The 20,660-nt window shown below is 42.7% G+C and overlaps 1 protein-coding gene across 1 annotated transcript in view; it reads left to right on the top strand.

The window, feature by feature from the left end:
• Positions 1 to 18,729, top strand: part of Cep112 (centrosomal protein 112) — a 447,190-nt gene extending 428,461 nt beyond the window's left edge. The window contains 2 exon segments of the mRNA XM_047546437.1: positions 15,488 to 15,589; positions 18,661 to 18,729. Coding sequence (XP_047402393.1) covers positions 15,488 to 15,589; positions 18,661 to 18,729 — 171 coding nt within the window.
• The last annotated feature ends 1,931 nt before the right edge of the window (positions 18,730 to 20,660 follow it).

Here is a 20,660-nt window from a genome sequence, read left to right as displayed (position 1 = left end):
CATGTACTTAATATAAGTAATAAATATTGACTTCAAAGGAAGTTTAATCCAATAACTCAAATCATGTGACCAAAAGCCAGTTTTTCTCTCTCCCTTTTTTCACTTTCTTGTTGGCTCCGTTCTCTGCAGGCTAGCCCCTCGTGACTGCAAGATGGCTGCCATCAGTTCCTGGGCCTGTGATTACAAGTTCATGGCAGCAGAAAAGAGAAAGTTCCCCTTTATTTCAACTGCTACAGAAGTCCCAGACTCGTACTTCTTTGGTCCTGAGTTCTAATTCTAACAGGGACCTGGAACAAAAAGTTGGGAATAGGCAGAAGTTAATTCAGATGAACTGGGTTAATGAGGCAGGCCCTCATGTGAGTCCGGGGGTCACTAGATATCAGATCTGTGATGGGAAAAAAAATCCAGTTGTCTCCAGCTGCTGGACCAAGACTTTGAACCTTCTTCCTGTCCTTACCTGCATTTTCTCAGCAACTTTGTAGGGTTGGGTTTGCAAATGAAAAAGAGGCCGGTAACGTTAGCAGAGTGGGGTGAAAAAAATCTGTGGCATGGAAATGGAAGTTGTTAAAATCGAGGTGGTGTTCTGGGCTGAACATTTATTCCTTCTTCTCTCCCCCTGATTTTCATGTTTAATCCCGAACCTCCAGTGTGAAAGTATTTGGAGAAGGGGGCCTTTTGGAGGTAATTAGGTCATGCTGGTGGAGACTTCACCCTTACAAGAAGTGACATAGCTAAATCTTGTGCCTCTCTCTGCCACGTGAGGATACAGGAAGGAGGCAGCCTCCGCAAGCAGGCAGAGCACCCTTTACCCAAACCCAATCATGCCGGCATCCTGACCTGGGACTTCTGGCCTCCAGAACTGTGAAAAATAAATCTTTGTTGTTTAAGCTTCCCCCGTTTATGGTATTTTGTTATAGCAGCCCAAGTTGACTAAGATGGGGAACCAAGAAGCCAGAGATGTCAAGGTCGTTCTGTTGTGACATTGAGCCCTTGCCAGCTTAAGAGAAGACTGCTGGAATGCTTGACACTGTCTCAGACTCTGCTCTAAGTGTCAGACGTATCTCATAAGCATTTCTTCACCCACAGGTTGAGTGATTTCCACCTCCCAATGTCACCTCAGTTCTGTTCGTCTTCTCCCCACTGCCGCCTTTATGGGGCTCCTGATCACCAGGTTTGTAGGGAACTGTCCCTGCCTGGGGCCTGTCGTGTCGCGGGATCTTCCTAGAAGAGCAGCGTCATGGTGTTACTCCCCTGCCCAGAACCACCCAGCTCCCCCGCAGCAGACTTCTCCGTCAGGCTCTGAGGGTTCTCCTCAGCTGCCCAACAGACTGCCAAATGCGGACGCTCCAGCGTCGTTTGCAAGCACCCAGGATCCGCAGCAGACCCCTGCTGAGTGTGCCCTCCACTTATTTGCCAGCCATGCTCATTCGTGCCTTGGTTTATGCTTTTTCCTTCACCCAGAATTTTTTCTTGCCCTCCAGCTGCTACCCACCTTTGGGAGTGCAGCTAAAGACTCACCCCTTCCACAGAACTTCCAAACAAAGTCAGGCCCAAAGATCTTTCTCTCCCCCTTATTTCTGTTACACGTCCTCTGTTTCCCCAGGGCTGGATGAATAATGTCTGTGGGTTAATTTTGTTTCCTGGCTAAACGATGAATTCCTTGAAAACGGGTTTGATTCTCCCTTTGGGTTCTGACAGGGCCTCCCCTGGTTCTTGGTGAATTTAGTCAGAACTTTCATCAGGAGAGGCGAAGAGAGCACCTGGCACCAAATACAGGTGACCAGCTCTACAGCTGTGTGGGCTGGGCCACCTGGCGGTGGTGCCGTCACCCTGGTACTTTCTCCCCTGACCACCTACTGGTCTCCACCATCTCACTGTCCTGAAGTGGTTCAGATTAAGAAGCGGAAGGTGTTCCTGAAGGCCCATGATGTGGTTTGCAGGCCTGTGCCTAAGACCAGCCACCCTTTCGCACCTTGTACCCAGTCCTTGTCCAGCCACACTGGCCACCGTCCTCCTCTCCCACGCTCCTTATAGCTATTAAGTCAAGATCTACCATGTGCAGGCTAAATAGAAAACCTCAGACAAGTTTTCTAAAAGTTCCCATTCCATCAAACATGTTCTTTGCCTTAAGGGACATTTAAAGCATATATTAACTGAAGTTCACAGTGCAACTCATATTTCCAAGATCACTGGACTTGACAAAGATCACATAAGCCACTTACAGGGACTTGGGCTCACCTGTCTGGTATTTAAACTCTTCCTAAGGCCAAGAGGAAGCAAGATTAATTTAGTTCATCAAAAGGAAGGAGGGGGGAGATTTTCTCAAAGCTGGGGGAAAAAGTTAGCATAATGCAAGATAAAATAGTATCCTTATCCTCCAAATCTTAGACTTTCTGCTGCCAGCATTGGTTTTAAATACACGTGCAAGATAAAGAGCAGAAATGAAATTGCGGTGGAGCCCTGAGTTACCAGCTCAGGCACTCCAGCTACACAGAAAATCCTTCTGATAGCAGCCTCTGATGGTTGGGAATAAAGCAAAAGCAAACCTTCTAGAATTCTCTCTGAATAAGAAAAGACATTTTTTTGTTTGTTTTCACTTATAAATGAGGAGGTTGAAATGTTCACTAAAATACGTTTTGCCTCATGGGCCAATAAACATAAAGAACGACAATGTTTAGGGCATTTTGTTTCTGGTTTTAAATAGTGAATTTTCTCTGCTGTTAAAGTAAAGAAAAAAGCTGTCCCAGTGAGGGTCCCACAGCCCTCAGCCACCAGCAATTGTCGAGAGCTTTTTTCCTTTGTCTTTTTACTTTCTAGCATGAATTCTTTTCAGACATCATTAGAATATGTTTCTAGATTTCAGTACATTTTTAATATGAAAGAAATGCCTTCAACTGAAAGAACAAAATCTGCCTGCTCTTTATTTGACCTTTGTTGGTTTGATGTGTTTTAAAAAAAGATCCGGGCAACAGTTTTATGAGGAATGCACCGAGACATTCCTGAAAGAGCACAGCAGCGAAAATAATAATGAAAAAAAGATTAGAAGATGAAGCTCTTGCTCAATCTAACACAGCGATTACCATCCCAGTGCAGTTTCTTAAGGCTGCGCTGGTTTTGTCTAAATCAGGAACAACACGCTTATGTTTTTAAAAGAAAGTTTCTCCTGTTTCTGATGGAAATTGTACTTTTGTGTAAGTCTACGTAGACCAAGCCAGTTAGTATTCATGACCATTTTATCTGATTTATAAGAAAAAATGTAGGCCCTAACCTCTTTTAAAAGAGGGAACATGAGCCACTAGCTGGCTGCCATTTCTCCACATCACCTAGAGCGGATGCTTAAGGAAGCCCAGAAGCACGTGGTGTGGTGCGTGTGGCTTTGTGCACGCCCCAGCCTGCGTAAGGCAAAATGCCTCATATTGGCAAAATCAATCCATATAATGTTGTCAGACTTCAAAAGAAACAATGATCTGATCTTATTTACTTCTTAAGTAGCATTGCTCTTCAGCTGAACACAGAACTTACCCTCAGGGAACACAGTCTACTAAGAGAAAACAGTATGCAAATCAGTAATTATAATATTATGTGATAATGCACTAAAAGCAGAGGCTTTAGGATAAGGAAGTCCTAGACACAGGTCCTGGGTCAGGTACTAAATAGCTGTATGACTTTGGTTAAGACAGTAACTTCTCTGAACCCGTTTCTTCTTATGTAAATATCTATAAAAGCACCATCAAGGATTTGTGGGAAGATTCAGTGAAATAGAATATATGCAAAAGGGTGCAATATGGTGCCTGGTACACTTAGTAAGCGCCAATCATCATCATCATCACAGTAGCCACGGTAGATGCACAAAATACCAGGCCTCTTAGTAGAGGGATGGTTGCCTTGACTACAAGACCAGGGAAGGTGTCCTGGAGAAGGTCCTCTGTGAGAATGGAGCGATTCTCCAGCTACATGGAAGAAAGGAGAGGCATAGAAGGAGCACAGAGTAATATGTGCAAAGGCACGGGTCGTGAAATGGTGCAAGACTTGTGTCATTGCTGGAGCACCACAGGTCCTGGAAAGAGAGGCTGAGGTCATTAAGAGATGGCTGAGATGCCTGTGCAGAGGAGGTAGAAGAACCTAGTGCATGCCTCTGTAGAGGAGTGTGGGGGCAGGGATCAGATCTGCACTTCAGAGAACTGGGCGACTGTGTGGAGATCAGCTAAAGAAGAACCTAGAAGCAGGACAGCTACGTTAGGCATCTCTTCCTGAAATGGAAATCGGGATGTGTCAGTCTCCCGTGTGAATTCCTCCAGTGTCTGCAGAATAACAGCTGAATACCTTGGCCTGACCCTGTGAAGCCCTAAACTGCATCTTCTCCACCTGCCTCACTCACCCCCACCCACCTGTGACTCCTGTCCACATCCAACAGCGTGACGGTCCCCAAGTGTGCCATACATGCTTACCTTCACACCTCCTGCTCTTCCCTCCACCAGCAATTTCTTCTCCCTCATCCACCTAGAAGTCCCTGCTCATTCTTCAGTGTCCAAATCAAGTCTCATCACCTCTGTAAAGACCCCCCATTGTCTTACTTAGAAGTGATCCCACCCATTCCCTTCTTAGCCTAGCACACGTAGTTTCATATTTATGTAACTCTTTTTTACATCTCATGTAAAAAGTGCAGACCCTTTTTCCATTTTGAAAGCTCAAATGAAATCTTGTGATAACATCACACTCCCTAACTTTTAATTGAATGAAAATCTCTTTCCTCTCTGCTGTGTAAAGGTGAACAGCTCATGAATTCAGTCAGTGACTGTTTACAATGTTGTTTTGAAATGCTGTGCCATGGGGTTGTGGGGTCTCTGTTCCCATTCGTTGGAAGGTAAGGGGATTCGTGCACTAAATCCTCATTAGTGTTAATTGGAGCTGCCTAAGTGAATCCTGGGTGTGCCGTGGGATAGTGACTGCCTTTGTGTTCCTATTTTGTGTTCTGTATAGAATACCATATCTGGCAAGACATGCCCTCTCAAACATAAGGAGATAATTGGCACTTTGAGGGAGAGGTTTAACTTATTTATAATTGTCAAGCGTTTAAATGTGCAGAAAAGAAAGAGCAGTCATAGCTTTTCTTTCTTGAAAATGCCCTCAAACCAGGTCAAAAATCTCCGACTAAATCAGATATTTTGAGTGATAATTGACAAAAGGTTAGACTTGGACCTTTTATTGTAAGTTTTGCTTTAAAATAGGAAACAACTTATAAGAAATTAGTTCCATTTTAATCTCTCTTTATTGCAGCATTGCTGCCTGCCCAAATCTTTTAGGATTAATATGCTATCTAGAATACTCTATTTCCACTATGGGGATGATATTTGAGGCAAATGATAGAAATCATCTGCTCTTCCTGCTCCATTTCCTCGGCCTTTCTGCACCACCCACCCCCATCTGCTCCCTTCCTTTGTGAGACCCAACACCATTCACCTCTCTCTCCAGACCCATCTCCCTTCCCTGGTCATTCCTGGTCTTTCTCTTCTTAAACTTCCCTCTCCATCTTAAATGTGGGAGTCCCTTATGGATGGGTCGTGGCTCAGGGGACTTCCCCATTCTTTCCTTCCCCCTCCAGAGAGCTCTTCCCTCCCCAAGGCTGCCACTTCCTCCACTGGCCCACGATTCCTAGGCCTCTGCCCTGGCTTTCATGAGCTCCACTCCCTCACACAGATGTCTCCCTGGTACCCCAGCCCAAGTTTTGGGAACCAAAAGCATATCTTCTCTCCCATGATACCCAGACCAACCCTCTGTAGCCAGTGTCTCCATGTTAACATCACCCTTCTGAGCACATGGCTGAAGGCATAAGTTCTTCTCTTTAGCATCCCTCACTGCTGTTCTTCAGGACAGCTTATTTTCAGCTTCTATCACGTGACTTCCTGCTTGCATCACCTTCCACTAGAGCTCCTCACACTCCTGATTCTCCAGCAGCTCCCAGCTGCCCTGAGGATGCCAGGCTATCCCCTCTCCTGAGACTTCTTTGCCATATTTCCAGATTGATCTTTTTCTCTCTTCCCCTTTCCAGTAGTAAGTGGGAGCAGTGGAGGGTTAGAGGTCAGGTTTTGATCCTGGTTCTAACAGTTACTGTGAGCCAGTTTCCTCCTCTGTGGATTGGGTATATTAATATCTATCTCCCAGATTTTATGTAAGAATTAAATAGAATCTTCACAGTATGTGAAAGACTCCATATTAAGTGCTCAATACAGTGTCTGAATATATTGGATGATTATCAATGTGGATTTTTCTTTGCTTTTCCTATTTTCTGCTAATTAAATCTGTACTTATTGGCATGACCTTTACTGCCTCCCATAATTTCAAGGCCCCGCCTACTTATTCAAACACAACTTTGTTCAGTCATTTACTTGTTAAAACAATATCTGTTGTGTATTTACTATGTGCCAAGTGGTCCAATCTTTCTTCAGTGTACCAAGAGTACATATCAGAGGAATCCCCAAATTCCTTCAGCCTATCCTCACTCTGCAAATCTTCTTGGGTCTTTTATTAGTGAAGTAGGTTAAAAATATTAGGAGTCTTCCTCCCCCACTCCTTGGCTGGGGTTTTGGTTCTCCATTGATAGAAATTACCTTTTCAGGAAGTCTAGCCCCAAGCAAAAAGGGCTAGTCACTCTAAGAGGAAGGTCAGGCCCTGTAAACAGAAGTGAGAATCACCCGTCCCTCCCCCAGGTTTTATTTCCTCCAGAACCTTTCAGAGATGTGCCTTGCAAAATAGAGGAGGTGCTTCCACCTAACTCACACAAGTTTGGCCTTTCAAGGCTCCGTGTGTTCCAGCGTGTGCCTCGCTGGATGGTCCACACTCAGGCCTTGTCATCCCATACCTCCCAAACCTCTGTGGGGAGCCCAGTCCCTGAAGACCTGTATTGGTCCTTCTTGGAGGGGAATGTTCACTGCAGGTATCAACCTAAGCAAAGAAAAAGCATGAGGAATGATATTATTAGGAGGAAAATATTAGAAATGAGGCAAAAGGTATCATTCTAGCAGAAAGGAGCTGGCATTTACTTTCAGAAGAAAGAGAGGCCTGAGTCATTTACTATCACAGCCCCATAGAAAGTCTTAGAGTCAGCGAATGGGAAGAAGTGAGGAAAGGGAAACAGCATGGGTGAAACAAGCCCCAGTCCTTCAGGGTGAATCTCTAAGATCCCTTTTGATCTCAGCAGCACTGTAGGCCCTGGTGTTTGCCTCCGACTTTCTCAGCTTTGAAGCTGGCCTACTTATTAATAGCCACGGTGCTGATTAAGAACTGCAATACCATGATGACAGAATCTGCTCTTTGTATTTAGGGAAAGCTTTGGTGATTAATTTACTCTAGACTTTCTGAAGATCCTGTCATTTTGAGATAAAGACAGACTTAACACCAGCGGTTGTGAGCTCTGAGGTTTGGATTCATTCATTCGTCAACGAATGTGTAGTATCGAGCTGCTGCCACACGCCGGGCTCCGGGCTGAGCTGGGGCTGCAGCAGCCAGCAAGAGCCCTGTGGAGCTCACGGTCCTGCGCAGGGTCCGCCACGTTTCTCTACAGAGCCAAGTAGCAAGTGTTTGGCTCTCTGTCATGACTACTCACTTCTGTCATTGTCACAAGAAAGCAACCACAGATGAATGAGCACATCTGTGTTACAGTAAAACTTTATTAACAGAAGAGGACATCCATAGTCTAATGGTTACAATGCAAGTTAATATTTTGCTTCCTCTCCATTGCTTCAATTCATATTGGTTTGGTCACATGTGACAGAAAGTCCAATCCAAATTGAAAATTCTCAGGACAATTCTCAGGCTAACTGTAGGTGTACTTTCATAAAAGTCCCGTTTCTCTGTCTGGTTCTCAGTTCTTCTTCCCTGGATTGGCTCTATTCTGAGTCCAGTTCTCACTCCATGGTAACAAGATGACTGTGATAATTCCAGAATGACATCCCTGGAGAGGAGTCAGGTGGATGAGAGAGAGCCTGTGTCTCTTGACACAGGTGACTTGGTTACTTGGACTTGAGTCATTATGTAGGCCCTAATCAGTCATGGCATTGGGCTGTGGTGTGGTGATTAGCAGGTCACAGACCCCACCCTGACCTAGGGTGGCCGAAGAGTGGAGGAAGGGTGGTTCCAGCTACCAGGAGACTGGCGGATGAATGCCAGAGCGAGTGCTGGGATGGATCCTGGTGAGAGAAGCATCCCCCACACACGTCTTGTGAAAGGCTAAGGGAGCACCTTCTAAGGCCATGCTTGTTTATAGGAGGTTTATAATGTGGTTTTAGCTTTTCCCTCTCCATCAGGAAATAAGGTATACAGTTTGTATACAAAATATTGCCCAAGATTTTAATATTCAACTGTCTATTTCATGTCACAACCTCAACATTATTTGAGTCTTTGATTCACACAGATTTGGGCAGCTTATTGGTCATTTTCTGATATTTGAGTATCTTATCCATTCCCCACCTTTTTTGTTTGTGTGTGTGTGGTTTTTTTGTTGTTGTTATTGTTGTTGCTTTTGTTTTGTGTGTATTTGTTTTTTGATACCAGGGATTGAACCCAGGGTGTATAACCACTGAGCCACATCCCCAGCCCTTTTTAATTTTTATTTTGAGACAGGATCTCACTAAGTTGCTCAGAGCCCTGCTAAGTTGCTGAGGCTGACTTTGAACTTGCAACCCTCCTGCCTCAGCCTTCCGAGCAGCTGGGATTACAGGCATGCACCCCATGCCGGGCCTGTATGTGTGAATTCTTATAAGTAGACTCAACAGACCTTTTGTTTCTTTTTGATGTCAAGGAAGTTTTTGAACTACCTGAAGCTGGATTTGGAGCATCTAAACCTAATTAAAGCGCTTGCTTCAAATCCTCCTCTCATTCTTTCAAATCCTTTGCTCTTTCTATAGCTATCGTTTCCTCCACAGGACTGAATAGTGTTCCTTTTCCTGAAAATGTAACCTCACACCCTTCCTAGAAACTAATCCATGCCACCCTTCAACTATAGCAGCCGGCAGCTGCTTCACTGGTCAGCCAGCCCTTTGCCTTGGGGTCACAACCCATTCAGTAAGACTGCACTCCCTGAGGTGGAAACGGTCCCCCCGGGCAGGAACAGGATAGCCCCTGCTGAGCGCCAGAGAAGAAAAACGGAAGATGAAACCATTTTGAAGAAAGAGAGGGATATGAATATTTTAATATTTTAAGAAAATTTGGTTACTTCTCGTTTTCACTGTGTTTTGAGATTCGAACTCCACAGGCAGTGCTGCAGAGCACCTTTCTTACAGTGGATCTTTCTTGGCAGTTGCTGTGGCAACACAGAACCTTCACCCCCATAAGATGACATTTCTTAGAAGGTAGTGCATTTTTTCTCAGCTGTACTACAGCTTTTTTTTTTTTTTTTAATTTTGGCATCTTTTACTATTGTATCTTTCATTTTCCTTCATCAGACTAGAAAATAAGACATATGAGTTCTATGTACTCACTCCCCTAAAATGCCAATTCTAAAGCTTTTTGCTACCCAAAATGATCCCTCAGAAACTTCCTCCACATTTCTGTTTATATTACACCCGTTCCCCCCACCCCAGCAAACCCTTCTTCCTGTGCCCTAATCCTGCCCTTCACGACTCGTTGGAAGCCCAATGTCTTTTTGATGCTCTCTGCTTACTCCAGACTACCTACTGCATGCCCACCCGTGCCCCCTTCAGAGTATGGTACATATGCCCCAAATTTATCTCTTGTCCTCCTCCCCTCCTCCTGTCCCTTTACATACTCACCTGTCAAACTTTGCTTTGTAACGCACAGCTAAATGAGGCGTCAGACAGGTTCTGAATAAACTAATCCTCGGTGCGTAGAAGTGTCAATTTCCCTGACCTTCCCATGTATTTCTAATTGGTAGAGATCCAGAAATTGGCAAGGGTTTTAAGATCCTTCCTTAATTCATTTAGTATGGAGTAATGGTTCCCCAACTGTGGGCAGAGTTACTGGCAAGAATCTGAAAATTCACCTGTATACTTCTATGGACTGAATGCTTATATTCCCCCAACCCCCAAAATTCATATATTGAAGCACTAATCCCCACAGTGTTGGTATTTGGAGATGGGGACTTTGGGAGACAGTTAGGTCTAGACAAGGTCATGAAGGTGAAACCCTCATAATTGAATGAGGCCCTTATAAGAAGAGGGAGTGTTCAGCACTCACTGGATGCATGTACCAAGGAAAGGCCATGTGAGGACAGAACCAGGAGGAGGGCCCTCGCTGAGCACCTGACCATGCAGGCACCCTGATCTTGTGCTTCCAGCCTCCCAAATTGTCTGAAATAAATGTTCATTAAGCAGTCCCAACTCATTCTTTATATTTGCTTTGGTTTGGGTACTGAGGATTGAACCCAGGGGTGTTTAACCACTGGGCCATATCCTGAGCCCTTTTTATTTTTTATGTTGAGACAGGGTCTTGCTGAGTTGCTTAGGGACTCACTAAGTTGCTGAGACTGGCCTTGAACTTGCCATCCCGCCTCAGCCTCAAAGTTGCTGGGATTACAGCCTTGCACAAGCACACTGGCCTAACCTTGATTTTAAAAGTGAAACAAATTGAAAGACAAAACCAAGGTACCAGTACTGCAGTCATCCAGACACAAGACGAAGGTATTTTGGATTAAGATGATATCAATGGTGGAGAGAGATGAAAAGATAACATGAATAGAATTCTTACTCAGTTCCCTCTTTTCTCTACCTACTGACCCCAGGTGCTTGTTGGACTTGGTAAAGTAACAGCAGGCCCACTGGATTTCCTGAACTTTACATAGAATATGATAATGAACAACCAGGCAGAGACAAGTAAACAACCCTCACAGGACCGTGACAACTCCATAACTGACCTCCCGTTTTCCCAGTTCTTTGAAAGGATTTAGTGTGGCATGCATTGGAACTTGCAATGTAATGACGTGTTTGAGGAACTGACTTTAAGTGATTTGTACGAAGCTACACACTTCCCTCTGACTGTTGTTTCATTATACAAAGGAGAGTTCACATTTTGACATAGTTTTGACCTATTGGCATGATGAATCAATAGTGTTTTCCAAATAAAAGTATCATAAAGTATATTTTAGTACTCCCATATTTTTAACAAAATTGTAGATTTTCAAGGTTCATTTTTCCCATCACTTTGAATTTTTATTTCTAGGAACCCTTTTGGCTCAAATCAACTGCATATTCTGTACACTTTGTAGTCTTTAATTTATGTAAATATTTGTCTGATTACACGTTTTACCTGATCATAATAGTTCAAGTTAGGGGTGCTCTCAGTCTTCATAGTCCATTTCAAAAGTTAAAGAAATATCTCCAGTGCCATGCTTTTGAGGAAAGGACAGACAGTCTGCTGCAGAGAGTGGAACACAGTTGTCTTTGGTCACATGGTTGCCATTTCCACTCAGCTTCCAGAACCTTGTTATGCTACAGAAATGTCATTGTTATAATATTTGGGTTTCCTAATATGACTTGCTAAAGGAAATAAGATGGAGTAAAGTGAAGAGAGAAGTTCCCATGATGGAGAGAGGGAAGGGAGAGGGAAGTTAAGTGGAGAGGGAAGTTCCTGTGATGGAGAGAGGGAAGAGAAAGGGAAGTTAAGTGGAGAGGGAAGTTCCCGTGATGGAGAGAGGGAAGAGAGAGGGAAGTTCCGTGATGTAGGGAAGTGGAAGAGGAGATAATTATACACAGTGCCCTTTAACGGTATTGGGAGTGGAGAGTGGGATGGAAATGAGCCACAACAGTTCTGGAAATTCCTTTCCAGTGTCTCTAAGTCAAAATAGCCTTCGAATACTTTTCTGCTTGATAGACGTCACTTATTGGTATAATTAGAATTCTATATGATAATAAAATTTAGTGTTAAAATCTAATAATAAAATGGATTTATCTATAAAAATTCAACCTCCTTTCTTTAGTCAAATAAATAGTATGTCCATCAAACCCTTTGCTTAGGTCAATTCCAGTGAATCTTGCTTCTCAGTCTGTAATAAGATTGTCCTGTAACCAGCTATGTCTATGACATCCTTTTCCTTTTGGGGTGGAAGAAACATTTCAGCATTGGGAAGGATTGGTAGAGAAACTGTAGAACAGAGTGGATAAGAATTACGCTTAAAGAATCAGACTTACCGGAACTGGCACATACCTATAATCCCAGGGACTCGGGGAGGCAGGATTGCAAGTTTGAGGCTAGCCTCAGCAATTTAGCAGGGCCCTTTGCAATTTAAACAAGATCCTCTCTCAAAAGAAAAAAGAAAAGAAGAAAAAAAAGGGCTAGGGACATAGCTCAGTCCCCAGCACCCCTGGATTCAGTCCCCAGTACCAAAAAAAAACAGAAGGAAGAGAAGGAGACTGCCCAAGTTTTGAACTCATGGCTTACCTCTTGGTGCTTACCTCATTTTATCATCAGGAGGGTTAAATCCATATAAAACATTTAGCATTTTATCTGGCACAGAAAGTACTCAATAAACATTTGTAACCTCATAAATATAATGAAAGCAGGTTGGTTAAAGTTTTCCATGATTTTAGTAAAGTAACAGGATTCTGCTTGATATAGTGATTTTTAGATGTAGAATTTGGGCTTAAGAATTCAGTGTAGTAATTTTTCCTGATTGGAAGTCTCACTCATAGGTGAGGTAACTTCACATTTTCCAGGGGCTCATTTTAAGTTTACTCAGATTCAATGAAATCATAACAACGAAGAATAAAGTAACAGACAGGAAGAAGAAATACATGTGTCCTCAGTCAAAGCAGTCTAAATTTAAAAAGTGATACAGGGGATGGTGATGATCAAAGAGCAGCTTTGTCACACACAGATTTCTATCCCCTGTCACCTTCTGGTAGAGGGAGAGCACCAGAAGTGAAGAGCGGGGTAGGACAGAGAGAGAGTCAGGAGAAACTGTGAGCAGGAACCAGGGAGCTTCAGCACTTGGCCATGACCCTAAAGTACTTGAGAATGGAGGGAGATGGGCCCTCAGAGCAAATGGAATGATAGATTTGGTTAAAGTATTGAAGACAACAAAACCAAATCATAGCTGTGGCTAACCCCAGTTCTCCCCCTGTCCCAACACTAAGCAAATAGCTGGTTCCATTCAAAAACAAGGTGTAATTTTTTTAAGAAAAAGGAACTAGCATGAAGTCTTTGCTAGATTAAAAGAGAAAGAAGGAATGTAAGCAAGCAGCAAGTAAAGAGCATATATCAAATAGAAAATTACTCAAGAAACAGGGGAAGGGTCAGACAAATTACAGTTCTGTTTAACAAACAGCTCTTCACAGTGTCAAAGCATTTACAAAACACATCTATCTCTCTCAAGGAAAATGGAGGGTGGGGGAGATAAGAAAAAAGAAGAGCTGACTGGTAAAAGAAGATATAAGTCAACAGTCAGTTGAAAAATGATTTCTCAACTTAGGAAAAATGGTAAATAAAAGCAAAAGATTACAGAGATTTAAACCATATTACAAGAAACAAAAACAGAAAAATTATGTCTGAAAAAATTCAAGGAAATACAGAATCAGGCTAGAGGAAATCATGCAAAATGAAGTGAAAATATAAAATATATATAAAATGATAAGAAAGCAAAAGTAATCAGAAAATTGTAATTATGGAATATTTTTAAAGAACAGGCAACATATACAAATTCTACATACCTAAAAACTGGAACAAATAGAAAACTATATATTTTAAAAATAGAATACAAACACTTCTTATAACTTATGTTCAAAGAATTGAATCTAAAAATAGGGTACACACACACTCAGGAAAATTGATATAGAATAATTCATACCAAAACATTTCCCAGTGAATTGAGGGAAAAGAAAATCATATGGAAAATCAATTCATCATAGGATGAACTTCTTTCATCCTAGCACAGAAAGTAAGTCACATTCAACAGGAAAAAAATCAGCTTCACCTCAGATTTCATAATATGTAATGCCAGCAGACATTGGAGAAATGTCTCAAAAGTTCTGAGAGAAAAGAATGAGATTGAAGCATTTTTATACCCAGCCAAGTTGTCTTGCAAGCAAAAACAGGGAGCAGAAATTCCTAACAGACCAGGATACAATAAGTAGAACGTGCATTTTTAAATGACCAGGAGCTTAAAATTGCAGAACCTCCATAAATGTTGCCTAAAGCCTAGTTTATACAGCCTGTGTTTTGCTTTCTTTTTACCTTTCATTTGAATTGGCTAACTGATGTAGCTATTGAAATTAAGTACAAGAAGGTGAGAAAAATCAATAGATATGACAAGCAACTAATATTTCATCAGCAAAGTCTTTACATCAGTGAAAGAGATTATTTTCATTACTTTTTCCTTTAGATATAAATCAGAAAATTATACCATATCTCAAAAAAATGCTTTGCCAAAAGTTGAAAATTTATTTTCTGAAACCATTACCACAGAATTTTAGTAAGTGATGAAATGAATTACTAGCATAAATTTCTTTCTCAATTCAGTTACCTATAGAAAATTTGGGACTTGAAAATAATTTTACATCATCTATCTTAACAAATCCATAACTTCGTCTGGATGAATGCAGGCGTACACATTTTCATAGTATATTTCCTTATTTCCAGGTGTGTCTGATGAACCTTTTCTGTGATACACTGCAGTTTAGCTTTAACATTAAATGACACAGCCATGCAATAGATTTTAAAAGTAATAAATTCTACCACATCTCAGATTAGGAGGAAGAAAATTGCAAACACAGCTGTAGAACGGCCCCACCATGTGCACGCTCACATTTCTGTGGCTCCCACATGCCTGCATCCTGTTTAGACATACCTTCCAAGGACTCGTGTCCACCACTCTCACCTCCTCAGCTTTTAGAGACGTGTATGGGATAAGCCACCAGCATTTCTTCACCAGCTCAGTGACCATCAGCTAGCTGGGCACCGGCCTGATTATGTTCTGGAGGCAGAATAAAACTGGGGAGCCAGGGATGCTCCCCATATCCAGGACTACTACTGTCCTCCTGCGTTGAGGAGGCCCTGAGACACAGCTATGCAGACTCTCCGTCCTCCATCCCTTTATACTCATATGGATCATATTGAGTGCTCCAGGTGCCTGCCGGGGTTTAATCAAACCAAAGACATGCCACGAGTTGTCCTCCAGTCACGGTTTAGTGTGATCATCACCCACATCTCGGTCAAGGGAGGGCTGCAGGGTTAGCATAGGGGTATGCCTTGTGAGTGGAGAGGACAAAACAAGTGTTTTGTTCATCAGATGCTGAGAATTATGTTAACAAGGATTTTAAAGAGATAAAAGTATGGTTGCAGGGACCATCCCTCCCAGAGTCACAAGGTCAGGCTGGATAGCTTTTCCGTTTGTGGAACTCTCCTCTCATTTCATCTTTCTTGTCTTGATAAGCAAACTTATCTTTGTGACAAATAGAAATCATTCTGGTATTTCTTAAATTCAAAACAATCATGTCTGTGGTTAAAAAAAAGGTAACTTTCTCTTTTTTTTCCATTTTAGATAACTTACATAAGACAAGAATATGAAACAAAATTCAAAGGGTTGATGCCAGCATCTTTAAGACAAGAACTCGAAGACACCATTTCCTCCCTAAAATCACAGGTAACGCCAAGGACTGAGGCTTTTCCCAAGGATTTAGGTGATATGTGGAAAGAAACTTGGAAATAAATTTGATTCTGAACTAGTGCCAGAAATCAACATCATGTCCTGAGGAGTTCAGCACTCAGGATGAATTGTTTTTGTCTTGTTTTAAATTATTTTCTTACTACTTTAAGAACTCATGTCTCAAGCCAGGCATAATGGCGCACGCCTCTATTCCCAGCAGCTTGGGAACCTGAGGCAGAAGGATTGCAAGTTCAAGACCAGCCTTACCAATTTAGTGAGGCCCTAAGCAACTTATCAAGACCCTCTCTCAAAATAAAAAATAAAAAGGACTGGGAATGTATCTTTGTAGTAAAGCACCCCTGGGTTCAATCTCCAGCACCAACAACAAAACAAAACAGGAACTTATTGTCTCCATAAGGTTTTCTTACAAGTCCCCTTGAAATTGAAAAGTGCAATCATGGAAGCTTAGTTCATTTGCCATCCACATCCCAGTACAACTTCATCCTTCTTTCTACGGTACAGGTCCAAAATGTCATCACTTAGCACATTGCTGATTCCTCACTGTGCTAAAAGGCAGAGAAGGAAGCGTCATTAAGTGGGAAGCATGCTTATTCTGGTGTATTTTATATGGTTGTTAGAGATAAGAAGTATTTTCAGTGCAAGACAAAATAATGACAAGGTATTCAAACTATTAGATTAAATATGTCTTGTTGAAATACATGGTTGTTGGTATAGTTCATAAAATATAATGAGAGAGATAAAACCGATTTGACTTTAGATACTTGGTTCTAAGTATTCTGTATACTTCCATTCTCTCTGAATGTTTTATGTATTGCTGGCCTAATGAGTTTTTACTTCTAACTTGCGAAAGATTCACGTATTCCCATTTCCAGTACTTTTAAGATGTATGTTTTCCTAGAAAGTTTCCACAAGGGGCCATATGCCTGCCCTCTCTAGGCCAAGAACTGTGTCTGGCACATAGCAGGTGCTCAATAAATTTATTTACAAATAAATGATACAGTTCAATACAGTTCACATTAGCTGTATTTATAATGTGTAAGATGAAATGTGCAGCAGATTCTGTTATATTACCCTCCTGTTATATTCCCCTCAGTAAAAAGTCTCTTATCTGAAAATGAAATCTTCATTCCATTGGTCCTTCTGCTACTTATTGCCGTTGCTTCTCCAAGGCTACCAAGAAGGTGTGCTATGCTCGCTCCAGCATATAAAACTAAGTGCTGGAAGAAAGCTCAGCACAGAGAGTTAAGCAATCTTTATTTACATGGAAAGCTCTCCTGGTGTGACTTACCTGTTGACTCTGGGAGCTTCCACAGGGTCAGCTAGGAAGAACCTGAGACTTTGGAGGAAGGTTTGGTTGATTCTTGTTTTGGAGGTGTTGAGGGGCGCCTGGGGGGAAGAAACCTGATATCCCCCTGCAGGGCTTCTGTTATCATTCATATCATTTCTGTGATAAAACCTCCTTCAGCCTCCTAACACTGGATGTTGACCCAGAGTGTTGCCAGCTGCACTGGGGCCTCAGAATTGGCAGCTGCATGGAGTCACAGGCCAGAGAGTGAGCAGACGGAGTTTGAAAGCACAGGTGCCTGTATTTTCTTTAGATTGTTGGAATTCCGATTGTAGTGCAGCAAGGGGAGGCAGGTGAAATCAGTGTGATTCTTGCATCTGTCCAAATGATCAACTGTCCTTTGGGTCATTTGATAAGATTAAGAATAGGGTGACTGTACAGATGAGCAAACCCAAGGGGACCACTATCCTCGGCACCCGTTTGGAAGACTGTGCTTTCCCCTCTCTCAAGCACGTTTTTGGTTCTGCCAGCTGTACTCTTGCATAACTACGCTTCAGAATCAGCCGTTGCCATGGCTACAGCTCAGACCAAAGAGACGAGAGTAAACAGTTTCAATCAGATCAAATGCCGACTCTTGATTACATCAGGCCATAGAATAAATTATCCTCAAATTGTTTTTATTTGATTGTATAAGGTGCTTTTGAACTTACGCCTGTTACAGCTATCTTTAATCGTATAGAAATTTATGCTTCCAAATAATCAAATACATCATAACGTCGATTTAGAGAATATGCTAGGAGTCCTAGTTTCCTCCATCCGGGGCCTGCAAAAGCGGGGGCGTGAGGGTGGCGCCTGCCATGAGGTCTGCACTCGCCGTTCCTGGTAATCACTCTGCATGGTCCTCAGACCTTGGGAAGTAGCAGGCATCAGCCCCATTTCACAGATGAGGTTTCAAAAGCTGAAGTGACTTTCCCAGAGCCTTAGCGACCAAGCCAGGAATTGGACCCAAGTTGGCCTAACTCCAGGCAAAGCTCACTACAAAACACTGTCTCTCCAACCTCAGGGAATCCCCAGGATGGATTGAGGTTTCCAGAAAGCAGTAATTTTCTTTTTACTCACTCATTCATTCATTAAACAGCTAGTGAATAACAGCCGCATGCCCAGCCCTGGAAGAGAAACTGAGACAGGAAGGAGTCCTCCCGCCCCAGTAGAGCTCTCAGGTTTGGGGGAGAGACATGAAACAGACAGCCACAGGGAGTGTGGGAGGTGCCAGAGACAGAATCCAGCCAGAGAGAGGAGGGAGCCGCTGTCGTGGCCCAGGGCGAGGCCCCACAGGTAGCTGGAAAATCGTGGCAGGATTCCGAAGGAAGGTGACATTGGAATGAGCCATGGAAGATGAATAGGGGACAGTCGGCCAAGCATTCCACAGAGGGAAAACTGCCCATGCCAAAGGGCAAGAGTGTGAGACGTGTATGAGGTGGCAGTGGTGGCAAGGGCTTGCAGAGAGAGGAGGTCACAGAGATGGGCTGGGGCCAGATAAAGTGGCTCTGTAAAAAGGAGTTTGACTTTGTTCTGTAGCCTCTGATGCATGTGAGTCGGGATGAGATGTGACCAAATGTTAGAAAACCCATCACTGACAGTCAGCAAATCCTGAGCTTTACCTAAGGAGTTGTCTGAATCTAAATGAAACCCCACCATGCTCTATGTGCAGAATCGACATTTGAGCTGTAGTCACCTCTTCTCATACAAGGTGTCTTCCTAGGTTAACTTTCTACAAAAGAGAGCATCCATCCTTCAAGAGGAGCTGACGACGTACCAAGGCAGAAGGTAAAGCCCACGAGCAGAGTGCCCTCTGATGACTTTGTGTTCTTCGCGCCTGCCAGTCCCTGGCTTGACTTTCAACTCTTTATCAAAATGCTTAGACATAGTATGGGTTTTGAAAAAAAGACAGTTTTTAGTAAATAACCTGACTTTGAGCCGCCACCCACTCCTCCTGATCACAGGGCTTCATCAGCCACATCAGAACAAGATGAGGGATCCCAGGGCGTGGCAAATGCAGGCCTCCCCACGGCGGCCAGACCAGGTGTGGTCTTGAACCCAGTTGCAGAGTGAAGGAGGCACCGCCTTCCTTCAAGACGAGCAGGTGATGCAGTTCTTGCTGCGATTGGCTCACATCTTCAAGGTCCCCTGTCCCGAGGAGCTTGGCACTGTTCTCTAGACCCAGATAGATCAGTGTCAGTGATGTTGAAACACTCCAGAGGTGAGTGCCCCCAGTGTACACTTCCCAGGGATGTGACCTTTTTAGTCAGAAGTTCCCAGTGATGTCACTGACCTAGATTGTACTTACCTGCTCCAATTCAGTCCAACAGGCTTGCTTTTCATGTAGTGAAAGACATTTGCTTGATGTTGAATCAAAAGGAAAGAGCTGCCATGCTTGTAATTCCAGCGGCTTCAGAGGCTGAGTCAGGAGGATCACAATTTTGAGGCCAGCCTCAGCAACATAGTGAGACCCTGTCTCAAAATTAAAAGGACTGGGGATGTAGCTCACTGGAAAACACCTCTGGGTTCAATCCCCAGTACTCTATAAACAAACAGATAAATAAATGGAAAGAGCTTATGAATCTTTAATTTTTCAAAAACTTCTGTTTAGTATAAATACAATTTGATTCTTATAGGCAACATTGCTGAAATTTTGGTATCAAATACCTTTTTAAACCAAACTTCTCTAGAATTATATCACATTTTATAATAACAGACCCATTAAACCCACAAGTCCTAACTAAGTCTTTGGTTTTTCAGGTAACTGGGTGAGGAGATGCGGCGGGTGCAATTATCCAAGCTGCTCTGTGCCCTTCCTCCCGCAGGTTTGAAGATGTGGATATTGTAAACTGTGAGATCACTGGCATTTTTTAATACTTAAGTGTAATTAATATCATAAAAACATGCATCATTCACACACTAGTGGGGTGGTTTTATTTGTGTCTGCCTAAATTATTTTTTTAACATCCCTTTCATTTCTGATTTCCTTTTTTGTGTGCCTTTGAATGTGTGCTGAGAATTGCTTTTTCTTGAAAAAGAAGTGGTTTCCGATGGCATGCCATGTTCATGGTTTGCATAGTATCTTAGTAGTTGGGTATGATCAAAATCAAGTTTGTAGTATCATATCAAAATTTTTAACCTGTTTATGTTGTTTTCAAGTTTGTGTTCATGTGTTATTAAAGTATTATTTTGTACTTATCAGTATTCTTTCTGCTTTTTACCACACCTCATTTGCTAAAATAAATGTGACATATACAGGTATTTTTCCCTAGCAAATACTGACAATGTCAGATTGTACTTTGGAGAAAAATACCCTGTCCTGTCAAAGATCAAATTTATAATCAATGCATGAGATGGGTGTTTAGATAAAACCACTGGGCCACCTGGTATCAGCCAAGTACTTGTCATGTTGGTCTCTAGTCTGCTTCTGGAACTCCAAGGCAGCTTGGTGTGAGAATTTGTGCGAGCAGCTATGGCTTTACTGTTACTTTGTTGATCTGCTGTTTCGTGGTGGTTGTTTTGTTTTAATTGTCATTCAATCTGTGATCCTTAAGAAGGCCTAAAACCATAGGGTGGTGTGAGAGGCTGCAGGTGATCACAGCCTGCACCTCAATCAGGACTGTCTGCGCGGGGCGCCTCCTTGTTCAGACATCGTGGTTTTATTCCTATGAATGAATGTTTAAGTCTGAGTCCCTCTCTCCACCCCATGCCCTGGGGCAACCC

This window comes from Sciurus carolinensis, chromosome 3 (assembly GCF_902686445.1).
Source record: "Sciurus carolinensis chromosome 3, mSciCar1.2, whole genome shotgun sequence".
Lineage (NCBI taxonomy): Eukaryota > Metazoa > Chordata > Mammalia > Rodentia > Sciuridae > Sciurus > Sciurus carolinensis.
This window is presented reverse-complemented; position numbering and strand designations above follow the sequence as displayed.